We start from the raw sequence: 12378 nt of genomic DNA, 5'->3' as shown, positions 1-12378 counted from the left end.
CACTGTCTCAGCTGTCCCCGGCATTCAGCAACGGAGCACCACGTGGCTCTCTCAGCCCACCCAAGGCCTCTGTCTGCACTGTGGGTCTTCACCACCATGGGGACACAGCCACTATCACAGGGATGCCGAGCCCCTCCCGGGGTCCACCTCAGGTACTCACTGGCCCACTAGTCAGAACAACAGACTCACAGCCCCAGCAGAAAGGATCTGGGAGATGGAGACGTGGGCAGCGTGCCAGCACGCGCTCAAACGGAAGCCGGGGTGTGGACAAGACGTGTCAGCACTGGGGGACCGTGCCCCCACCCAGGTCTCCGGGGAGAGATTCCTGAGCTAACCCCAAAGGCCTAACGACATGTGGAGGGGAGGCGTACAATCTCCTGACGCCCCCACGTGCCTCCACACCAGGAAAAGCTGACGTACGCAGAGTTCACTTTGCAGAAGGGGAGACTGAGGCACAGGAGGTAGAGTCACAGCAGAGGACAGGACAGGACGGAGTCCAGGCCACCAAGCCACGGTTTCACGGAGCACGGATGCAGCACCAGCTCCCCGAGCCTCCCAATGGAGGGCGGCAGGTGGCCGCCCCTCTCTGCCCTCACAGTCTGCCCTGCAGACTCCCCAGGGGCCGCCACCGCCCGGCATGCGTGCACTCACCTGGACGGTGGAGATCTGGACGGGAGGGGCACTTGTGGGGGTCGCGGGGCGGGCCGCCATGCTGGTCTGGGGCTGGGTCTGCACGTGGGCCTGGGCCTGCATCTGGGCCAAGGCCTGCTGGGGAATCATTAACAACTGCCCGTTCTCGCTCCGCACGAGGACCATACCTGGGGACAAAGGAGACGTGGCGTCAGGAGACAAGCCGCCTGCACACGGCCGGTGAAGGGGCCGACCCTGTCACTGGGCAGCCTGACAGCTCGGAGAAGCAAGCAGAAGCCATGAGCCAGACAGAGTCTCTGAACTTCAAAGCCCACTTGCCAGTGAAGACGGCTCCAGGACGGGAGAGCACGCGAGGTTTCTCCACGGGACTGCAGTGGCAGGCGAGTCTTCCTTCCGGCAGCGAAGCCTCTGCAGGCCGCTCCACCTGCCCCATGGCCAACGGCACCGGCCTGCAGCAAGGGCCACGCACCCTCCGGGGCGGAAGCCAGCCGCAGGGCCCCACGGCCAGGCACCATCCCCACCAGGATGGCCACGCGCTCACGCCACGACTCCTGGCTGTGGCCAGGAGCAACCGGTCCCTCGGCCCCTCCTCCCTCATTTTTCCTGCCCAGCAGGCTGGGCTGGGACCTGAGAGGCACATGTGGGACCGCGGCCGAGGGTCCTACAAACCCTGAAGCAAGCAGTCCTCCTTGGAACAGGACTCCCTCCCGGGTGTGGGGGTGGCACGCGGCGGAGGCTAACCTGGACGCCCCACACGCAGACACAGAGACGGCGGGCAGGCTCACTTCACGGGGCTGCAGCTACGTCACTGGGAAACAAGTCCCGCCAGTCAGATCTGGCATTCATCTCCGCTTCGAGAACCAGCAAACAATTACGTTGTCGATTCCACGAGAAATAGTCTGTTTTTGTGTCAAACTCTTCCATTTCCCAGGAGAGAGTACGTAAGGAGCAGCACACTCCTGCTCACGCGAGGCCTGCAGAAGCCCAGGGCAGTGATGCCCCAGCGGGAAAGGACGCGTCTCCGCCGCGGACAGGACTGAGGCGGCTCTCTCCAAGAAGGGAGGGCTGCCCGAGAGCCTCCCGCGACCTCACACCACGCAGCATCAGGGCTTCCCTCCTGTCCCGAACCGGAGCCTGAGCCACCCCAGGGAGGCCACAGGGAGCCCCTGAACCTCTGGGCCCTGGCTCCTTCGACAGCCAGAGGGACATGGAAACTTGACAGCCTCCTCCTGGGCTCCCATCTAAGACCCCCAATCCAGAGGAACCACATTTATGCCACATAAGCCTCCCTCAAAAACCTCCTTTTACGGTAAACCACGCTGAAATCTAACAACAAAACAAAACAGAAACCGGTGGCCGCGAGCGACCCACCGTGCTGAAGGCTCCGGGCCCGGGAGCCGGCGAGCACACCGCGGAGCTGGAGCGCGCAGCCGGGCCACGTCCTCCCGTCCCGTCCCCCAAGACCGCCGTCCCGACCCCCATCACCGTCGCTCTTCTGGCCGGAGACCCCGCTCCTTCCTCGCACGGACTCTGGAAGCTGGTGGCTGAGGCCGCGGGGAAGGGACGAGGGACGGCAAGGCCCCCGCGACGCCGCCCCCGCATCAGGCAGGTCAGCGCCACGGCGATGCGCGTGCCCCCGGGTCAGCTGCCGCTCTGCTCCAAGCGCCACCTCCACGAAACCTCACGCAAGATTTGAGTAAGAAAGAGTCACACGACAGCCCCGGGACCAGCACGGTGGAGCACAGGGGGCGCGCCAGGCGCCAGAGCAGTGCGAGACGGCCACCGCCGTGCAGCGTGCCCGCGGTGACAAGCCAAGTCAGGGAGGGAAGCGACCCGGGGACCCTCAGCAGGTGACGTCACCTCAGGCTGGCCCTCAAAGTACGCCCGAGTGGGACGTAAGCAGACAAGGGAGAGTGACAGACGCAGAGAAGGGGAGGCAACTGCTCCGAAGTGACCGGCCACACAGCCACAGCGGGGCCCCCAGCGACCATGACCCCAAGGACAGCCACGCGGCTCCAGAGGCCGAGGGGAGGCCACGTGCATGTGGGGACGGGCGCTGTGCTGGGCACACGCTGCCTCCCAAGCCCCCGGCTATGCTGCGCTGCCGTCGCCGGCCAGACGGACAGCATGATGACCCGACGGCCGCGTCCAAGTTCACCCAACGCCACACGTGAACGACACCATCTCAGTCCCGGATCTTGTAAACTCCCGCTGTGACCACTCATGTCAAACAGACAAGCTGCTGGGCGGCATCTCTTCTTGCAAAGACCAAGAAACATAACTCTGTCTCCAAGTCAGCCCCGGGAGGCTGCCCCCGCCCACCCCTCTGCTAGCGCAAGACGGGTTCAGGGAGGGGCTCCCACGGGTGTGGCCTACTGTCCCCTTACAGATGGGGCCCCCAAGGCCAGCACGGAGCCAAGAGGGACCACCTGACACACCACAGTGCCCTCCTTCGCAAACACGACGGAACCGCGCCCGGCACATGCACGCCTTCAATGCCCAGAGCAGGACCGCCCACCGCACGCTTCCTGCCGGGGCACAGACACAGAAAACACTCCTTTCGTTTCTGAAGACTCTTAAGAGCCTGTCCGGCCAAGGTGGCCAACCCCAGGAGGCAGGAGGCAGTTCATAGACAAGTCAGGAGCCACGGGCGGGCCTCGGCTCAGGACACGCAGCCCGTCTGCACGAGCCGCCGTCCCGATCAAACAGACAGAAAAGAACTCGGGTGCTCTCTTTTCCTAACGGTAACGCCCTGCTGGGAACAGCACGTCTGTGCAGCAAACCTGAGAAACTCAGAGACGCACCCGGACAGCAGAGACCCGAAATCCCGCGCCCTCCAGCCACCGCGCACGCAGAAGACCTGGGCAGGCCGGGGGGCGAGAGCGCAGGCCGCGGCCACGCGTGCCGTACGTCGTGCCCACGTCGTACGGTTCACAAACAGTTTCCAGGAGCTCCGCGATACTTCATCCAAGACAAATGTATAATGTCTTTATTGCTTACGCTGCAGGGCTATTTTCTGGGTTTCGCTGCTGTGAAAGCTCAGATTTTAAAATCACCGAGCACCGCGTCGGCGCCCACCAGCAGCTCCAAGGGCCACGCGGTCTGGCAGAGCCCCGGTCTCCCACGCTCAGCCGCACGAGACCCTGGCACCAGGTGTGGGGGAGCCCGGGGCACCCCACACGGGCTGTCCCCACCGCCGCTCCCGCCACGCAGCGTGGAGCAGACGGCCAGCTCTTCAGAACGGACCCCATCCTTCCCTCAAGCACCACAGTTTAAGACAAACTCAAGGTTTTTACCAAATGTTACAGTTTCCGTGATCCCTTTCATACCAACAGTTTTTACTGTATTTTTAACCAAAATGTAGGTCAGCCAGAGCTACACTACAAATTAAACAGGCATTTTCGGACTCGCCTGGGAACCTCCACCTGGAAGACATCGCTTCAGGGGAGCGCCTCCGCACAAGCTCCGGGAGCTGCGGGCGCCACGCCGTCCCCCCCACCCCCGCCTGGCTGGCCAGGGCCGGCCACGCCCCTCACACGCAAGTCCGGGAGGCCACCTCCCTCGGGGGAACGGCCGGGGCTGTGATGACAGGAGCAGGGAACGGTCACCCAGCTGAGAAGGACCAGACCTCTGCCCTCACCTTCACCGCCACGAGGGTCTCCAGTGCCCCGTTACCTGCCAGACAAAAACGAGAGTCCACAAAGACTGAAAAGGCAAAACCTCCCCAATTACCCACGTGCAAGATGAAACTGTCCCCCAAGCCAGAACCAGGACAGGAGCCGAGGAAAGGGGCAAAGCTCAGTCCGAAACACAGCGGCGGGCTTCACTTCCGAGAGCCGCACGCGCCACAGTCCAGAACCGCGAGGAAGAGCCTGGGGAGGGTGCAGAGGGGGCCAGGGACCTTCTGGCCCCAGGCTGTGGCCACAGAAGCAGGAGGAATGTCCCCGAGGCCCAGGATCCCAAGGTAACGGCCCTGGGCCCTGCTGCCACACCGCAGCCAATGCAGACACTGGTAAAGCTGACGTAAATCACGGCCCGAGAAGCTCCTCTTGCTCCCGTGGCTCTGCCTCTGAAATGCGCGGGGGAACCGTGACTCCAGGAAGTGGGGGAGCGGGGCTCGGACACGCAAGTGGACGGGGCTCCTGTGTCCTGGCCCAACACCCCACCTCCCCGGTCCAGTGTGGAGGGGACAGCACACACCAGCTGCGCCCAACTGTGCTGCTGCTGGGGGATGCTGGGGCGCTGGTTGCAAAGGATCCACGTGTGAGCCGCGACCTGGACCCTGGTCCCAGGGCTTCAGTCCTTCATGAGCAGCTGCGCAGGGCCGCAGCCTCGCCACACTTGCCCAAACCGCACCAAGCCGACCATCATTTCTGGGAAACTGCCCCCGGGCTCCTGCAGTGCCGACGGACAGTGCGATGCTGGACGCAGTGCATGCTGCAGAGTGACCTCGGGGCATCTGTGTGCCCAGGGCATCGTTCTTTCAAAGCCGGCTTAGTGTCGTAAAGCAGCATGCTTTCATCTTTGCGTGCACGGGAGCAAGTCAAGGCTCACAGCAGGAGCGGCACGGGAGGGAGCGTGGTTGCTCGAGGGAGAGGAGCGCTAACATTACTGCGTTTCTGATCGCCAGCGGAAGATGAAGCCTCCGACCCACTTCATGTTCTAGCACGCGCGGCGTCTGCACACACAGACGTCGTTGTCACAAACCTTAGGGCACCCGAGCACACTGAAAACCACAAACGCGGCTGGGAAACGCGGCGGGGGACCAGAGCGAAGAGCTTCGCCAGGCCTCGCTCGCGGGCTGGGAAGGCGGCGGTTAAGAAGCCAGGTCTCCCCGGCTCACACGCAGGCAGCGCGACCCACCAGTACCCCAGCCGCCCTCCATGGGGAAGCGGACAGGCTGATTCTAAAACTCGCAGACAAAGCCACGGTCCCACAGTCACCAAACCACCACGAGAAAGAGCGAAGTGGAAGCCAACACAGCCGGTTTCTACGACGTGCTAGAAAGCCGCAGAGAAGGAGGCGGGTCCGCGCGGGCACCACGCGGGCACAGACCAACAGAGCTGAACGGAGTCCAGAAACAGGCCCGCACAAACTCGGACAACCGATGCTCTCTGGCAAAGGTACAAAGGAATTCAATGGGAAAAGGAAAGTCCTTCAGTAAACAGGGAACAAGGGAACCTCCACAGGCACAAAGCACGGACTTGGACCCCTGCCTCACGCCGTCTACTGAGAGTGACTCACAATGGACCCCAGGCCTAATGTAATAAGCCCTAGAACTCTAAATTTCTGGAAGAAAACAGAGGGGAAAAGTCTTTGTGGACCGTGGATTAAGGAGAGAGAGTCTAGACACAACCCCAGAAACAGAACCCATGAACACAAACCGGTAAGGCAGACGTCGTCAACATGAAACACTTCCGCCCTCGAGAAACGCCAAGGGAATGAGAGAGCACGGGGCGGAAGGAAGCCCTCGTGAGGCGCACGTCCCAGTAAAGGCACCCACAACACGGAATCCTCCAGAAAATGGGCAGCGGGTGCGAAGAGACATTTCACCAAAGGCAACAGACCGCAAACCCGCGCGTGAATCAGCCCACCCGGTGGGTCCCCCGACACGCCTGCCGCCTCAGGGGTGGCTGACTCCTCAGTCACAGTGTGACTCAACACACCTGCCACACGGGCGAGGGCAGGACACGTCCACCCCACGTGCCCAACGTGCCCGATGCTGCTGGTGTGCACGCGTCCCGCAGCCCCCGGTGACGTCCCACACACCCCGCCACCCCTGGTGACATCCCACACACCCCGCAGCCCCCCGTGACGTCCCGCACACCCCGCCACAGGGCCACGCCCGCGAGGCGCTCCCCCTCACGACGTCTGACCCACAGTCATCCGCAGCAGCTCTATGTGTGAGAGCCAAACACGAGGAGCCCAAAACTGCAGATGAGAGGCGGGCAACTCCGGCTGACCCGTAACACAGAGGGCACAGGCCACAAGGGACGCGCGAGGACACGCAGGGTGCTCTCAGCCTCCCTTCACGGCGCAGGGACGGTTCGGAGCCCTCCTGCCCAGCGGCTTTCGGTGGCTTCCCACAGCTCCCAGGTAAGGCTGCCCTCCCACAGCAGGCTCCCTCTGCAGCCTCACCTTGGAGACGCCGGCCGCAGAGCCCCTGCCCACCACGGGGCCTCGTTCTGGAACGTTCCTGCTTGCCCGCTGCCTCTGGAGCCAGCTCGAGGCCCACGTCCCCAGGACCACCCACACCTCCTCACGTGAGCCCGTCTCCCAGGCTCCACCCCAGTGTCTGTGGCTCCCAGAGGCTGTGTCCCCTCCGTGTAAGCTCCCTGGGGGCAGGACCGACCCACACAGGCCGCCTTCCAGGGTCTGCTCCAGGAGGCAGGAGGAGAGAACGGCTTCCAGCCGCCGCACTCTGCAGACCAGCTGCAAACAAGCCCGCCAGCATGACAGCCATCGGCCAAGAAAAATAACAGCGTGACAGAGTTGCCAACGACGACGCCGTGCACCTGACCCACACAGAAGCCCGTGCGCCCACCCCACGCCCGTGAGGGCAGAGCCACAGAACGGCCCCACGCAGGCAGGCCACGGCTGAGGCTCGGTCAGGACCCCGGCGCACATCACGGTCCCCTCTCCCAGGCGTCCTGCCGAAGCTCAGGACGGCAACGGCTGGCACTCTCCAGATGCTGCGTTTACGAGCCTCACCCAGATGTGCACACGTGCGGGCACGCAGCCCGGCAGAGCCGCCTGCCAGGGGACGGGCTGGCGAAGGAGACCGCGGATGGGGGACGGGGTGGGGTCTTCCCTCAGCAAACGTGTCCACACAGGCTGAACTTTTGTAACGAACAAAATTTTGTCCAAAAAGTTGACTAAGTGACCTATGGCCACAACTGTCTCACATACTTTAGAAAAGCGGCCAAGGGGCGCCTGGCTGGCTCCGTCCCTCGGGCACGCGTCTCCTGATACAGCGTCACGCGTTCAACCTACCTTGTGTGTAGAGGTTACTTAAAGATAAATCTCAAAAACAATTTTTTTTAAGATTTTTTTTTATTTATTTATTTGACAGAGAGAGAGCACAAGCAGGCAGAGAGGCAGGCAGAGAGAGAGGAGGAAGCAGGCTCCCTGCTGAGCAGAGAGCCCGATGCGGGGCTCGATCCCAGGACCCTGAGATCATGACCCGAGCCGAAGGCAGCGGCTCAACCCACTGAGCCACCCAGGCGCCCTCAAAAACAATTTTTAATAAAAAACGGCCCAAAAAGGCACCAATTCCAAAAACACCAATTTTGTTTTGATTCCCAAAAACACCACAACGGACCAAACAGTAAGGACACTCGGCCTCACGGAGTGGGCAAAAATGGGCAAATTACACAATAACTCTCCTCGCCCACACCCATGACGGCACGGGGTGGGTGCGGGGCGTACAACGCTGGGCGAGGGTCTCTTCCGACGGCACCCATACTGTGACGCGTGTCCCCTGACCCAGAGACTGCAGGCGTGGGTCTCTGCACAGCATGACACTCGCCGGCGGGGGACAGGCGCAGCAGACCGGCCACGTTCCCACCGGGACACGACACACCATCTAGAGGAATGCGCTCCCACTGGGCCCTGGCAGGGATGCGTGTCCTTGATGCACAAAATGAAAAGACAGCTGCGGAACATCACACAGGACCGACTTCTGGGACAGTCCCGTGGGCGAGTCTAGCTACCTACGTCAGAGAGAAAACCGCGGCCAACATGTGCCCCGGGGGTGTCTGTCTCAGGAGCCGCGCGGCACTCGACTGCCCAGTTCTCCGCATCAGCATTAGAATCACTGTCACTTAAAACCACAGTAAGAAAAACAGTGCCTACAAGCACTGGGTGACCGGCTGCCAGGAGCGTTGGGGTCCCCACACCCCTCTGGGGCCGCCTCTACCTCCCTCCGCCCCAAGGTCCACCACGCGGGGCTTGCAATGTCACCCCATGGCTCACGCACTGTCCGAACCCTCTGGCCCCATCACAGACCCTCGGAGCCAAGGCGTTCTCTCCCGCAGACATCCCCCCACCTCGAGTCCTGGACACTCCATGCCACCTCACATGTCTGTCCCGGGACGGCCCGGACCTCGCACCTCCCACTTACGAAACACGGAAGACTCAGAGGGTCTGAGTGGCCCCACCTGCGGCTCCAGCAGCATCGCAGGGGTCACTGCTCTTCTGGAAGGTGCAGGGAAACACTGACCCCAGAAAAGACACGGCCGGCTCCCCTGACAACAGGGCAGGAGGGTCAACGCAGCCTCCCTCACCGAGTGCCAGGCTCTCCCCCAGCAGCTTCGGCGCCCCCAGCCCCACCCTCCCGGGTACGCGCATCTGCCCAGCACACGTCGCCTGACACCCTGGCCCCTGGCCCCCGGAGCGCGGCGAATGTGGGGGTGAGTGCCCACGGGCCCAGCCAGTCTGCCGGCACCACTTTCCCAGCTTCCCACTTACTCAAAACCCCGAAATCCGTGGGGCCTCGGGGACTTGCCTGCATTCCCGCTCCGGAGCCCCGGGGAGACCTCCCCAACCTCCCCAAACGCCTAGGATCAAAATTGAGCACATTTAATGCTTCTCTTCAGTCTGAAACCCCACAGGCCCCGCACAGACTGAGCGCCTTTCTCCACACACGTCATCACACTCTCCCTCACCCGCAGGCCCCCCTGCAGCCTGGGCAGGTGGAGGCTCTGCTCCGGGTCTAGGCCCTCCCAGCGGAGCCACAGCAGAACAGCCTCTCACCGCAGTCCCTTCTGCCTTTCCGTCACTTCCCTGCCCCTTCCTCTTGACTCCCTTCTCCTAGCTGGGGGACTTCTGTGATTCACCCGGGGTCCTTTCTAGTGCGAAACGTGTGAATGAACTAAGAATGAACAAGTAAATGCTTCCAGCAGAGCCTGAGAAACGCAGTCACAAAGCAGGAGAGCAGGGCACCCGGTGGCTCAGCGGGTTAAAGCCTCTGCCTTCACTCAGGTCGTGATCCCAGGGTCCTGGGATCAAGCCCCACATCGAGCTCTCTGCTCAGCGGGGAGCCTGCTTCCCTTCTTCACTCTCTGCCTGCCTCTCTGCCTACTTGTGATCTCTGGCTGTCAAATAAATAAATAACATCTTTAACAAACTAACAAAGCAGGACAGCAGAGCGACCGGGAGGCAGGTGCCTTAACAACCCACCTCTCTCCCTTCCATCCAGGGTCCCTCAGCAGCTCTACAAATAGGACAAGGCTCTGCACGAATCCCAGGGCGCGGAACGCACAGGATGCCTTGGAAGAACATTTTGGATCCTCGTCAAGATCAGTAAACAAAGAGAAACGAACCCTCCCTTTCAGGGTTGCCACAACACACTCTCTTCAGCAACATCTGCTTCCTCGGACGATCCGTCCTCAAGTCCACACCGGGACAGGCACCTGCGCTCTCTTACATGCTCTGTCGGCGAGTGAGCCAGCGGGGGCCGGAGAGGCCGGGAGAAGAGGGGCTAATCCGGATCTGTCGAAGGTGCAGTGAGGCGAGCAGCTCTCCCGGCCAGACAGAGCTGTCCGCGCCAAAGAACGAGGCTCCAGGGGCCGGGCTGGAGGCCCACCCAGGGCCCGGGTCTGCAGCAGTAAACTCCTCAGAGACCACAGACAGGTTCAAGGGAGCGGAGGTCAGGGCAGACGGGATGCACCTTACACGATTCCCAGCAAAACTTCGGCTCTCCAGAACCGAGACCCCGGGAAGGAGGAAGCAAACCAAGGGCTCCGAGTGGCCTAATGACTCCCGCTCACTCCCTCAGCCAGCAGATGCCCACTGAGGACCTCCAATGGGCCGGGCTGCCGCAGGCACCAATAAAAACCAGAAACGCGGATGCGGGACCCATTCCTGGAGGCCCCCCCTTCACAATGTGGGAGGCAGGCGGTAGCCACGAACCCACCGTATCTGATCCATGCTACAGTCAGTCGATGCTACGGAGGAGAGCTGCTCGGCACTGGAAGAGACACAGCCTGGAGAACCTTCTGGACCCGGTCTGCGGGGCCTAACCAGGAGGAAGCAGCGCCACTGCAACAGGGGAGGCGTGAGGCCGCCAGGAGGGGGAGGGAGGAGGCGCCTCGTCCCAGCAACATGAGCAAGGACACAGCGAGCGTCCGTGGGGAAAGGCACAGACAGGGACCCAGAGGGCTGAGAGCGACATGCAGGAGAACAAGGCCCCAAGGCTCTAGGCAGGAGGGGCGAGGGACCAAGAGGCCGGCTTCAAGAGCCGTCGGGAAGGAGAAGCCGGGGGCTCCTAGGTGACGGCTTCGGCACTCTCCGGGAAGAGCGGGTACAGCCGGAAAAGCTAGAGGACAAGGAATGAGCACACAGGTGGGCGGAAGAAGGTGCTGACAAGTGACACTGTTCAGCTTTACGTAACACGAGGGCAAATCCCACAGACGGCAGAGAAAGCCTGTGACGAACTGACATCCATCCGCTCATGAGTACAGGATAAATATCCCGCCAGGGAAAGCAAACCACCGCGGAAAATCAGCAGTGGGAAGGAGCTCCCTTAACTTGATGAAGGGAATCTACAAACCAGCATCTCCGACAGTTAAGTCTTCGGAAGCACAGCCCTTGAAATCAGAATAATCCGCAGACGCCGTCACCCCCCTTCCAAGACCCCAGCACGCCCACTGCCCAGAGGACAGGCCAGCGAGTTGGGAGCAGATGAATTTGAATGAAAGAAAACTGTCATTAATTGTACAGAACAGGACTCTCCGTGTGTGACACCTAAAAACCCCACACACACGTTTTCAATGAAAGTTTGATTAGACTGCTAGACTTTGATCAACATCCAAAATTCAACTACAACGCAGCATACCATCAACAAAAACTAGAAAATGTAACTCTGCGGCTTTTTTGGGCAGGCCGCACGCCCAGCGTGTTGGCGCAGAGCACAACATGGGGCCTGATGTCGCGAGCCTGAGGTCAAGACCTGAGACGAGACCAAGAGTCGGACACTAACCAGACAAGCCTCCCAGGCGCCCCGAAAACACATTTCTTAAGAGCGACTATTCCCAGTCTCCTGGAATGACCCCAACAAAACACGTGCAAGGCCTGGATGGAAAACATACACACACCTGCTTGAAAGATGTCGTGCAAGACCTACACAGAGTGAGACGCCACACTCCTGCACGCACACACACCACGCCACAGAGGCCACCCCCAACTGGCCGCGCATCGGGTACAGTCCCAGTCAGGGCAGCCGCAGGACGCCCACGGGCCTCTGACCACGACCCACAGACGCAGACGCAAGACGGAAACGCGGATGAGCGGAGAAGCTTCTCAGGGAGACGCAAGCGGCCCTGCCCCAGAGAAAACACAAAGGCACAACACGGTCCCAGCGGCACAGACGGGAAGACACACAGACGAACCGACAGCGCCGCGGACAGCCCCGAACAGGACGCCCACAGGTAAAACTTGCCGCACGGCCGCGGGGACACGGGCCAGCGAGTCAGGAAGGCCGGTTGGAAGCGAGCAGGCCGGGCGGTGCAGGATGACCCACGCCATGCTCAGCCCGACGCCCAGCCCCCGGGGACAGAAGACACCGGAGCCCGAGCACAGGCTGGACAGCAGAGGAAAACACAGGGCGATATCCCTGTGACCTGGGAGTTAGGAAGAGCGTAGTAAGGGTGCCTGGGGGGCTCGGTCAGTTCAGCGTCTGCCTTTGGCACAGGTCAGGATCCCAGGGTCCTGGGATGGAGCCCATGT

General features: G+C 61.7%; 1 protein-coding gene across 1 annotated transcript in view; it reads right to left on the bottom strand.

Moving 5' to 3' along the window:
- Positions 1-12378, bottom strand: part of TAF4 (TATA-box binding protein associated factor 4) — a 64644-nt gene that overhangs the window by 27260 nt on the left and 25006 nt on the right. Inside the window, exon 3 of the mRNA XM_044262573.1 lies at positions 652-818. Coding sequence (XP_044118508.1) covers positions 652-818 — 167 coding nt within the window. The remainder of the gene's footprint in view (positions 1-651; positions 819-12378) is intronic.

The sequence above is a fragment of the Neovison vison genome, chromosome 8 (genome assembly GCF_020171115.1).
Source record: "Neovison vison isolate M4711 chromosome 8, ASM_NN_V1, whole genome shotgun sequence".
NCBI classification, from domain to species: Eukaryota; Metazoa; Chordata; class Mammalia; order Carnivora; family Mustelidae; genus Neogale; species Neogale vison.
The sequence above is the reverse complement of the archived record's forward strand: the minus strand, read 5'-3'. Positions and strand labels throughout refer to the sequence as shown.